Source organism: Rhopilema esculentum, chromosome 17, assembly GCF_057945365.1.
Source record: "Rhopilema esculentum isolate cy_ngs chromosome 17, ASM5794536v1, whole genome shotgun sequence".
Lineage (NCBI taxonomy): Eukaryota > Metazoa > Cnidaria > Scyphozoa > Rhizostomeae > Rhizostomatidae > Rhopilema > Rhopilema esculentum.
Window position 1 is genome coordinate 4442386 of NC_142831.1, and position 12098 is coordinate 4454483.

Below are 12098 nucleotides of genomic sequence, written 5' to 3' on the forward strand. Positions count from 1 at the left end.
GAAGTTCAAAGATAAGTATTTCCCTTCAAGCAATATTTTTAGAGCTGAAGTCGTATACCTTTGGACAGTTTTTCATAACTAGGGAGAAACTACATTCTTTGCAACATAAATTCTCTGTTATTTATATAAGAATTTTTACAAATACTGAATATAAGAATATTCGGCCTCAGAATCATTCAATTTTTAAAAATATTGCTCAGCCTCAACTTGCATATTTCTGTCTCATTTTCCAGCAGTTGCCTGTTTTGCGATGTTCATAACAGAGAATTTAAGAAAAACATATCTCGTTTTTTTTCAAAAAGCGTGATTTATTTTCGAGGGTGAGCAGGATTCCCCTGAAGTCATGTCAGATTTAATATAAATTAAAAATACTTTACAAATATATCTAGGTTCAAAACGAAACTTTCTCAAGAATTTCGAGGCTGGACAAAATTTATAGCATTCTAATAAAAAAGGGTATTTTGCTGTTTATCGATTTTTTATGCCATTTTATTTTGGATAGACAAGCGGCACTGATTGGGTAACCTCAACAGTCATTTGCTCGCGTTTCTGATTGGCTTTTTTGATTCAAAACTGAGTGCATATATTCCAAGCGTATAATTTTGACGATCTGTTTTGTGGCGTTTTGTACTATAAAGAGTGTAAGACGAAAAGCATTCGTAACATATTTCAAAACGTTTGCTTTTTTCAAAGCCATTTTCAAATTTTCACAACTTGCCATAGAGATTTTTATTCATTGGATACTAGCTTTCATTAATGTTGTGTTGCAGGGTTTTACACGCTCATGCTGATCCCTGCTGCAATTCTCGGAGTGATTTCAATTATCTACGGGATGGCTACTATGAATGATTTTGCCACTGTGTAAGTGGAACCTATTAGATTTCACATCTAAAAAGCTAAGAAAGATGGTGCATTCAGTGAGCGTCCTTTTTATTCTCAATACTCCCTCCAATCCCAACCAACATAACTTTATATTTGCTATGTTTTGTATCATTTTGTGTTTTGTTTTGAAACGTTTAAAATGCTTTCCTTTTCTTCGCTTTGACGGGGGAGGGGGAGGGGCTGTCTCTCTATTAGTTAACCTATTCAGAGAGCTGCCCCTTAATCAAATTAGAATCCTTTTATCCTCCTTAGTAATTTTTCAATTAACTTAAGCATGGATTATACAGACCTTATGGCTATTGTTCAAGGATGGTATATAGAATAGATTGAATTAGAGTTAAAATTTGAACTAGAACGTGTTACGTGAACGTTTAGTGTGAGTTTAGGCCCTTATCCCAATAACCATTTCCAGTAATGTAAATATAAAGTTTGTAACAGTCTGAAAAAATTTGAACTTGACGAAAACAGCGTTTCGACGTGCTTTTGAAATGTAATACTTTCTCTGGATATTTTGAATGTTAGATTAGGCTTTTATCATTTAAGACTTTTTTCTCGATAATGTAGGAAGGATATCTGTGGAGCGAACAATACAGTGTTCTTGATGTGTCCCAGATGTGACGTAAACAAATGTCCCGTGTGGAATCTCAGTGATAGCTGTAAATACTCGATGGTGAGTTAACGTGTTACTTACACGGGTTACCGAGTTAAACTACGGGTTTCTGAGTCAAACTAGATCGAATGGATGGTACCATAGTTTGATGGGTTATACAATGACTGAATGAGTTACACTGCGGCTAACCGATTTAAACCAAGGTTCACGAGTTAGACTCATGAGTAACTATGAGTAACATGACTTAACGAGTAACATGACGTTCAGGCAGCTATCGTGACGTTGAAATTGGCAGGATACTTGGAATTGAAATCCCAAGATAGCCTTATTTCAACTTTGTTATTTGGTTTTGATGCCTGGTTACTCCAAATCCTGTGAAGTAGTCTTCTCAATCGCGTACAGGCAACAAGTATTTTCTACGATCGGTCAAACCTCTCCAATGAAGGATTTGTTTCAATAATCTTCTTTAGCGATAAACTTAGCAATTAAATAAAGCAATCATCTAAATAATACTAGAGTTTATCAAATCATGAAATATATTCTTTTAATAATTTCTGTGAAATTTCACCTCATCTCTTCTTGTTTTTTGGTATCTGTAGATTATGCTAAAATATGTTAATTTATAATGTTGAGGCAACATGGCTGTAACGTATTTTTATGCTCCCTGGGGTAATATATACTACTACTCAAGATTTATGTTAAAATATTTTGTTTTACCCTTCTGATAGAGACTGCCAAAGATTGAAGCAATCAATCAATGACCAATGAAATGATTGACTGGCCATTATAGTATATACTAAAACTTTCAAGTTTTAAAGCAAGCAATTACTATATCTTACTTGATTAATTATTTTGACTTTACATAATCATCTGGTCCCTCTCGTGCAAGTTAATCTTCATTTCCTTCTCACTTTCTGTTGATTTTTGTTTCGTTTTAGGTTGCCTACGTGCTTGATAATCCTTTCACTGTGGTGTTTGCAATCTTCATGTCATTTTGGGGTAAGTCTGTTGCTAATTCATTTTGATTTGGTATTATTTTATGAAATCCTTGTTATTGTCGATAGAAACATTTACGATTTGTCGAAAGGGCATTGTCAACCTAATGAACTGTTAACAAACGACATCAACGTATTTGCTCTAAAAAGCACTTTTTAAGTTCCCTCTCTATAATTTCTTTTTTCTTTCAATTTCCAAAAGTTAAAACTCAAAAGTTTGATACATTCTACTGTGCCATCCAAAGCAGGAAAGGACAAAAAGTCATCTGATCCCTACTTTGGATGACACTTGCAATTTTCATACTTTAGCAAAATAATAGAATTTAAAGTAGCTTTATACCAAATAATGCAAAACCCTAAATTTTAAATGTGGAATCCAATTTGGTATGTAATTTCAAGGTTTGATTGAATATTTGGTCCCAAGCTACCCTGATAAAACTAACAAAGCTAAAGGGAGGGGTCACTGCTGTTTACTTTCTAAGCATCCAATCAAAACGCTTCTTTGCCTTGATGAATGATTTGTTGCTTATATGATGATTCTGTTTTCAACTATTATTTGTGGTCCTTATCAAAGAGAGGTGTTAATAGTAGGATGGCACTGATATTGAAAAATGAGAAGTAAAATCCGTCATTCCTTTGGAATTCTTTCAAGAGCTACATTCCCCTTGTTAGCGCCAACGGAACTTATGAAATTCAACACTCTAGGGCACTGTACTGGTTAAAGGGGGAGACGCTTATCAAAAGGTGGTAGGGGATTAGGCCCCTGGCTAATAAAATGGAATACAGTAATTTTCTTGGGGGTATTTTTCAGTGATCACCCCATAGAGCACAGTTCTGGTAACTTTATTATTGGGTCCAAAGAAACTACGAGAAATGTCGCTAGATCAGAGATACACTGTTTTTGTAAAAAAATCTGAAAATCTGGACATCGACATAGGAAGACATTTCTGGCTACTGATCGAGTAGGTTTTTTATATTAAGAGCAGAATAGTAAAAAGGTTTTTTTTGTTTTAGCAACATGCTTCCTAGAATTTTGGAAGCGGAAGCAGGCTGAGATATCATATGACTGGGATCTCATTGGGTTTGAGGATGAAGAGGTAACGGAAGTACTATGGAATGACATTCAACTACACTATTAAATATATTAGCTACGAAGTAGTTGTGCTTGATAGAATTGTCGTAGCCCCGAGTCATTTTCATTTAACAAGAGCGACTACTGGCATTGCAGAATAAATTCAAAATTGCAGGATAAAGTGCATCCTGGCAGTTTGTTTCTACATTATCCTTAATAGCATATGTTAAAAAAGAGCAAACTGCATCCATTCACGATATATTATAAACATAGGGATGACAATAATAGAAGACGGCAAAAATTCGCTTCTTTCGAAGATTATTTTGTTATTTGCCTTTAGTTTTTGACTCACCGTTAGGTAACCGTTGTAAATGCTTACTAGTCTAGTGAGAGCCCCCCATCGTGTATGTGCGGTGATTGGTGCATGGATATGGTTCAAAAGCGAGAGCTTTTTGCCAACGAGGGTCAAGGATTTCTTAGAAGCCATTTGCTGTTTTTATTTCAGGAGCAGCCTCGTGCCGAATACGAGAACAAATTGCTAGCCAAAGGTGAGCGGTATAGAAGAACCAATCCAATCACAGATGTGAGTATCGTTTTCATTGCTAACATTACCTTCAGTAGCCTCAAATTCAAATAGCTCTGTCAAATTGGCCAACTGAACGCGGCTGATATCGTTCATGATTCAAACGTTGTAGAGATCCTGATTAAAATCACTACTCGAGCGTTTGATGCATTTTAACATTTGAATGATAATGTAAGATGTTATTCCTTTGTCTTAACCTCTCACATCTTTCTTACTTGATTTGAAACTTTTTTCCTTTTAGACCGAAGAGCCCTTTATAAGGGGAAGAGAAAAAACACCGAAATTTGTTTGTTCTTTCTTCACCGTCATTTTTATGGTAGGTGCTATTTTCTTTCGAGAACTCATTTCTGTTGGTTAGGATTGCAGGAAAGCTGCATCAATTGCTAGTAAATAAGAGAAGCTACATAGAACTTCTACGGGGATCTGCGCATCGTAGAAGGAAGAAAATAGAGGAAAAGGGGGTGGGAGGGGGGTAAGCGGAGAGAGAAAGGATCCGAAGGAGAGTATGGTAGTCGAATAACCATGATAAAGTCTATTAGTGGTCTGAATAGAATTCCTTTTGAAGAAATTTTTCAGTAAGCCCCCGCAAAAAGGAACCTACTTTCCTGTAACAGGCTCTTTTTGGTTCTTGAATTAGATTTTTTTACGATTAGGTGTGATCAATGGAATTAGTGGAGCCTTGTTTAAAAAAATTGTTCAGGAGCAATTTTTCGCAAACCCAGGAAAAGAGGGCAGCAAACCTAAGAAAGACAGCTTATGTGCTCCTAGATTCTTTGGTCCCTTGGCAAATTCAATCTTAATGTCAGTAACAGCTTGGGCGTCTTCTGTTTGATTCAATATAGAGTCTTCGTTATACTTCAGTCTATGTACATCAATAATCCACATTTCCTTTAAAGGGCCTACAAATATTCCCTTATTTTGACGTTTTTTGCTCTGAGGAGTGTCAGACAAAAGATGTTTTAGCCAATATGTTATATAATGTTTGCTTTTTTAAAGCCATTTTCAAGTTTTGTACCGCCAAAAAACTGTCCAGAACAGACGGGCCATGATAAAAGGTCACACTTCATCTATTGCCTCAATAATATCATTTCTCTAATGCTTTACTCACATTGTATCATCGAATGCGTTTGTTATATTTCCAGGTTTCCCTGGTTGTAGCAGCTATGCTTGGTGTTATTATGTACCGTGTCGCTGTAACCATCACCCTTGCAAAGTCTCAAGATTTTGACATCAGTTGGATTAGTTTGTTTGCATCGTTCACCGCTGCCACAGTCAACTTGATTTGCATTATGATTCTTAACAAGGTATGTTGAACCTTCTTTTGTAGTATTCAAATAAACTGAATTGATTGAAAAGGGCTTTGAAAAAACCAACATTTTATATCATATTGGCGTCAGAATAAGGATCCGAAAGAATATTCTGACGTTTTGTGCTCTGAGCAGTGTCAGATGAAAAAGCTTTTAGCCAATATGTTATATAATATGTGCTTTTTTCAAAGCCATTTTCAAGTTTTTTACTGCCAAAAAATTGATTTGAAATGAACGTGGTTTTTGATGTTCATAACAGCAGTGCTGAGTATTGGAAATGCATTTTCATGAAATGAAGACCAAAAAGTTGCTAGGCTAGCAAAGAATTTTAATATTTTATTGATTTTATGTCTTGTTGTCTAAGTCTCTCAATGTCCTGTATGGCTTTCTAGGAGTATAAATATGTATAAATATGTTTTGAGAAAATTAAAATTGGGTAATAAATGTTTTGAGCTCAAATTTTTGGCATTTTTGCTCAATCTTTCTTCTTTATAAATCTACGATTTGATATATGTTTTAAGGGAGACATCGTTTCCTAATGGTTTACAAGGATACCCCCTTTGAAGGCTTTTTCCAGAGCTTCCATGCATAATTTCTTATCGTCTCAAAACATGAACAAATTTTTCTTTTATTTATACAGTTATATGAAAGAATTGCATTCTATTTAACCAAATGGGGTAAGCTTTTTCCTTTCTAAAGCATATATATGGTTATCTTATCTTAATATGTAATTTACCTCACACATTTAACATATATTGTATACTAACCTCATCTATGAATACATCATCATTTTTCTATTTTATATTTCATCGAGAAACTTGATTCTATGGCCTTTCCATCTTTATTCATTAACACATAATCGATTGTTTCAGAGTTGCCAAGGACCCAGACCAATTTTGATGACGCTTACACTTTCAAGATGTATTTGTTCCAGTTTGTCAATTTTTATGGCTCACTGTTTTACATTGCATTTTTCAAACTAGAGTACGTATTTCAAAGTGATTATTTCATTGTAGTATTCACTGACTTTCATTACGTTCGCGTACATTCTTACTTTTGCTGGTGGATCTTTCACAGGAACTTTTATGGTACTAGTACTCGTTGGATTAAAGCAGTTTTGGAAAGTATCCAGTAGTATTTGATAGTTTATATTCTTTCTTTAAAGCAAAAAGTATTGTTTCAAGCATCTTGTAGTGTGAGAAAGTATTTCGTAGTTGCTCAAAGTATTTCATAGTATTTGGAAGTGTCTAGTAGTATGGTTACTTTGGTTTACCGAGTAGTATTTCTTGGTATTCTGCAGTATTAGACAGTATTCGGTAGTTCTTATAGTAACCATTATTGTTTGAAAGTATCCAGTTTGGTTACTAATCAATATTACTTAGTATAAAATGGTATGAAAAAGTATTCAGTTGTTTTTCATAGCATTCAACAGTATTTAGAAGTGCTCAGTAGTATATACACTGTGATTTACCACTGTGATTAAGTATTATTTCTCAGCATCCTATAGTTTGACAAAATCTTCGGTAATTACTCGTAGTTTTCAATAGTATTTGGAAGTATCCGCAAGTATTCTTGTTTTGGGTTACTAAGTATCATTTCCTAGAATCCTCTAGTATGAGAATGTTTTTGGTAGTTGATCATAGTATTTAGTAGTTTATGAAAGTATCCAGTAGTATCCTTACTTTTGGAACCAGGTAGTATTTCTCAGTGTCCTATAGATGGAGAACCTATTTGGTAGTTTCTAATAGTATGCAGTATTATTTTGATATATCCAATTGGCTTACCATATTTCTTGGTATCAAATAGTATGAGAAGGTATTCAGTAGTTTTCAGAGTATTCAAAAGTATTAGTAAAGTTTTCAGTATACCTACTTGTTGCTTAGCATACTGTAGTACAATGATATGTTCAGTAGTGACTCAAAGTATTCAGCACTTAAGACCGTTCCATGCGTGATATTATAATGCCCTTTTAAGAATGTCGTTGGAATAAATTTTAACCCATTCTTGATGACCAAAATACTTATAAAGTTTCTTTCTTTTACAGTCCTGGGCGCCCTGGACAATATAACAAGATATTTGGGTTCAGGAGAGAGGAAGTAAGTATAAAACAATCACACAACTTCAGTGAATAAAGGTTTTTCTAAGCAATACTTCTTTGGTATATAATTTCTGATGAAAAAATGTTAATTACTGATCCAAAATAATCCTTCTGTTTGTTATTCGATAACGACCAAAAGTTGAACGAAAATTGATCACAGGGCTCGGATTGACAATGACTAGCGCGTTTGAGTAGTGTTGTTGTGACCAATTAGAGCCTGCGAAGCCCCTTTAACGGTTGAAGAGTCCTATGTGTGAAAATTCTATCCACAAAGTTTGCATTTTTGGAAAATTGTTTACTCCTAAATCCTTTTTTTTGATCAAATATTTTTATGAGTCTAAGAGCTGCTCATTAACTTCTGTGAGTGGTTTTGCTTCATTACAAAATGAAATTTCATTCTTTATAAGCAGTTAATTACACTCTCGGCGACTATGCAACGTTGAACTCATATTTGTGCAAGAACCAAACTTTACCAAAGGCGCAAAAGTGAATCTCAGAAGACAGCCGTTTGACGGTCACTGTCGAAGAATCCCCCTACAGTGCTTTTGTTTTTATTGCTCACCCTTTCTCGATAGTCCTGGTCAGTTTATTTTCACACGAACCATGATGTTTTCTTTAATCAACAGTGTAACCCTGCTGGCTGTCTTTTTGAACTTGGGGTCCAGCTCTTTGTTATCATGGTTGGTAAGCAGGTCTTCAACACGTGTATCGAAGTGGTTATCCCGTAAGTCTCTTACTGGTTCTCTGCTCTGTATAGGCCTAATTCGCCTAAAGTTGGCGATAGCTTTCTTTTTCAATGTTAATTCAATGACTTAATTCATCCTATTTTATATTGATTTCATTTTCTTTGTTCGCTTTATCTCCTGTCGTTTTTATGAATCTGTGTGATTTCATTTTAATTTTTTTTTGGTAACACTGTCAGGCATTCATTTCCATTGGCATATTCATAAGTATGGCGAGCATTTCAACCAAAGTTGATAGATATAATTTCAGTTGCACAGACAGTCTTGTTTAGCATTTCCAAGCAATATTAGAGCCATCTGCTTCCAAACGATATTGTAAATTCTTGCCTACGACAATTTGTTAATGGTTGATTCTTTATACGCATCAACTCAGAATTGAAGGTTGTTGAATTGAAGAAAATGCCAGCATTACTCCTTTTGGTTCTGGATCAGCCCTAAAAGCTTATATCACCTTCCACCGTACACTTGGTTTAACCGTTGGAGCTTGTTATAGAATTCAGATAGGGGTGTGGTAAGCAAAACTCTTTGGTTTATGGTCAGGCCGCTGACCGTACAACTGTACAATTTTCAGGACCCTGTTTGCTCACTGAAATATTTCATTGTTGTTGTTCTTGCATATTTTATAATTTGTTACCGTGCTTTTTATGCAGGAAACTCAAAAATTGGTGGAGGAAAAGGAAAACATTAACCGATGATGAGATAGCAAACATAGCCCGATGGGATAGAGACTACAAGTTAACAGAAGTTTCACAACAGGGGCTGTTTGATGAATACCTTGAAATGGGTATGATTATTATAATCATCAGAGTTTTATAGGCACTAGAGTTTTCTTCTTTGTGCGTTAGAAGCGTTAGAAGCATGAATAATTCGATGGCAAGAATACAGTAGAATCCGGTTATAACGTACTTTAAGGGACCATTGTATTAAGTACGTTATATCCGTAGTACGTTGTAACGAGAGTAAGTAAAAATTGACTAAAACCAAGCACACCTTTTACCGGGACCAAGCACACCAGTACGTTATATCCGAAAGTACGTAATAACCGAGTACGTTATAACGGGATTCTACTGTATGTGAATATGGAACTTACCCGAAGAAATTTTAACACACCCAACGAGAGTTTTGTTTTCGAATGAAATCAAAGTTGTATGAAAGAAACATATACGTCCTAGCATTTAGCAAGCTTGTACTCTTTTGAAGATAACACATAACATATAGTTTAATAGAAAGTAATGAGATCTTATCATTGAAATGTCGATTACCAAACTCGATTGTCTTTGCACTGGATTTTCACTGGATTAACGGATTTTTAAATATAACTCATTTTTTCCTCGTGAGTTTAAAGATGTTTTTTTCTTTCTAGTTATCCAGTTTGGATTCATTACAATATTTGTAGCAGCCTTTCCGCTTGGACCGTTTTTTGCCCTTATAAATAACATGATAGAGATCCGAGTGGATGCGTACAAATTTGTGGTGTTGTATCGTCGACCGTTGGCCCAGAAGGTCCAAGATATTGGCATATGGTACCCGATCCTCGAGTCTGTTGTCAAACTCTCGGTTGTCATAAATGTAAGTTCTTTTAAGCTTATCTTTAGATAGAATAAAGGAATATTGTAGATTGGCTAAAAATGATGACAATTTTTAGTTTTGGCAATCAAAGCTGAAAGAAAAACATGAAAAAATGCCTCCGAGTTAGGAAAATCAATTAAGTATGTCACAAATTGGCTGAAATATAGTCACATAAGCACAGGCTCTTTACCTATCAAATGAAAAGACCTGTAATGTTGTCTTGTTCCAAAATTTATAAACCTGGTTAGAACAGCAGTCATCCGTTAGCAAAATCCAGTTATTCTACTTATTGTTTCCCAGCCAACTTGCATTATATTCAACTTTTTTGCACTTCTAGAGGTATTTTATTGTTTTTAATAAGGTTATGTGAACGAATCGTCACTACTAAGCTACTCTATTGAAAAATTTTGTTGCTGCAGAACGTCAGAAAAGCAAAGCGAATATAGTTTACAGGCCATCTTGTATATATAATTATATAAAGATACTTCCAGTTATGAAAAGATTCTAAGTTTAGATAGAAGATTAGTTTAACGAATTTGCTTAGTCGATTTAAAGAACAACTAAGAGTTTTGTAGCAATGTTTTACTTATAAGGTAAATTTTTTGGCAGACAGTATGCTTAAATTCGCTACATATGAGATATATAGGTTTGATATAATTAGATGCTTATTACAGTAGCCCATACATAATATTTCCTTACATGATATTAGAAAAGATTAATCAGAACCTATTAGATTTTTGCTCATACAAGCGGTATTGATTGCGTTTGTTTTTTGTCTCAAAGGCTTTTGTGATTGCTTTTGTATCGGAGTTCGTGCAAAGACTCTACTACCGGTTTGCTGTGCAAGCAAATGGAACGCTGGAAGGTTTTATTGCAGATAGCTTGTCATGCTTCGATATGAGAGATTTCCCACTTGAAGAAAGGCCAGTGATGAACCTGACAAACAGACTGGGACAATGCGAACTTGGAAACCCATACTGCAGGTAAAAATTTTTGTTGCTTGTATAGAAATGCTTGATGAGCTGAAGAGAAAACAGTATAAAGAAAGAGTAGAAAGAAGTATAGCATAAAAGGAACAGAAGAAAGACGAAAGGGAAAGATAGAAATAGGAAAATGGAAAACAGTTAGGACACAGAAAGACATGACCGCTGAGAGATGGACGGAGAGAGGGGGGGGGGGGGTAAATTGCGCCAGGGCTTCGAGGTCTAGGGGGCCTCAGAAAGTAATGAATTCAATTTTGAGAATTGAATTAATCAAACGTAACAAAGGTATGAAAAAAAATTGATACAATAAAATTACGACTTTGTACAACAAATAAATATTAATTACGCCGTTTCAAGCATAACTGTTCATCAGGTTTGACCTTCAAGGTTTCAAGGTTCCACCTGATGAAGAGCTATGCTCGAAACGTCGTAATCAATATTTATTTTTTGTACAAAGTCGTTATTTTATTATATCAAGTTTTGTTCATTAGTCGACGTACAACACGCACGACTCCATTGAGTAATAAAGGTATGCCTAATAGTAGTGAAAATTGTAAACCATTGCAAGAAAATGACTGCTAGAAATATTCTGATATGTATTTTAAGCTAATCTAAAGGGCATGGTCGCAACAGTTTTTTTCAGTCTTTCAGCTTTGCCTCTAGGCCCTCCAAAACTTCTTCGGTGGCCCTGCGCAAAAAAAACAAAAAAGAGGTAGGAAGGAAAGGAATTAAGAAAGAAAGAAAGAGAAAGAAAGAAAGAAAGAAAGAAAGAAAGAAAGAAAGAAGGAGGAAGGAAGGAAGGAAGGAAGGAAGGAAGGAAGGAAGGAAGGAAGGAAGGAAGGAAGGAAGGAAGGAAGGAAGGAAGGAAGGAAGGAAGGAAGGAAGGAAGGAAGGAAGGAAGGAAGGAAGGAACGAAGGAAGGAAGGAAGGAAGGAACGAAGGAAGGAAGGAAGGAAGGAACGAAGGAAGGAAGGAACGAAGGAAGGAAGGAAGGAAGGAAGGAAGGAAGGAAGGAAGGAAGGAAGGAAGGAAGGAAGGAAGGAAGGAAGGAAGGAAGGAAGGAAGGAAGGAAGGAAGGAAGGAAGGAAGGAAGGAAGGAAGGAAGGAAGGAAGGAAGGAACATTTATGTAATGCTTAGTGCTAGGTGGAAGGGTTTATCTTAAACCCCACCTAAATTCTTGAGAAACAAAAATATTGATAAATGGTCAATATGTTACAGAATTTTAGGCAGTTTTGCTGTTTTGATGTGTCACTGA

The 12098-nt window shown here is 35.4% G+C and overlaps 1 protein-coding gene across 2 annotated transcripts in view; it reads left to right on the forward strand.

The window, feature by feature from the left end:
* Positions 1-12098, forward strand: part of LOC135695246 (anoctamin-4) — a 29508-nt gene that overhangs the window by 14322 nt on the left and 3088 nt on the right. For both annotated transcript variants that reach the window (XM_089113371.1, XM_089113372.1), the window contains 14 exons: positions 771-861; positions 1447-1552; positions 2431-2491; positions 3502-3584; positions 4065-4142; positions 4384-4458; positions 5285-5446; positions 6090-6126; positions 6322-6433; positions 7494-7545; positions 8174-8271; positions 8941-9074; positions 9654-9859; positions 10643-10842. In XM_089113371.1, the coding sequence (XP_088969497.1) occupies positions 771-861; positions 1447-1552; positions 2431-2491; positions 3502-3584; positions 4065-4142; positions 4384-4458; positions 5285-5446; positions 6090-6126; positions 6322-6433; positions 7494-7545; positions 8174-8271; positions 8941-9074; positions 9654-9859; positions 10643-10842 (1495 nt within the window). The remainder of the gene's footprint in view (positions 1-770; positions 862-1446; positions 1553-2430; positions 2492-3501; positions 3585-4064; positions 4143-4383; positions 4459-5284; positions 5447-6089; positions 6127-6321; positions 6434-7493; positions 7546-8173; positions 8272-8940; positions 9075-9653; positions 9860-10642; positions 10843-12098) is intronic.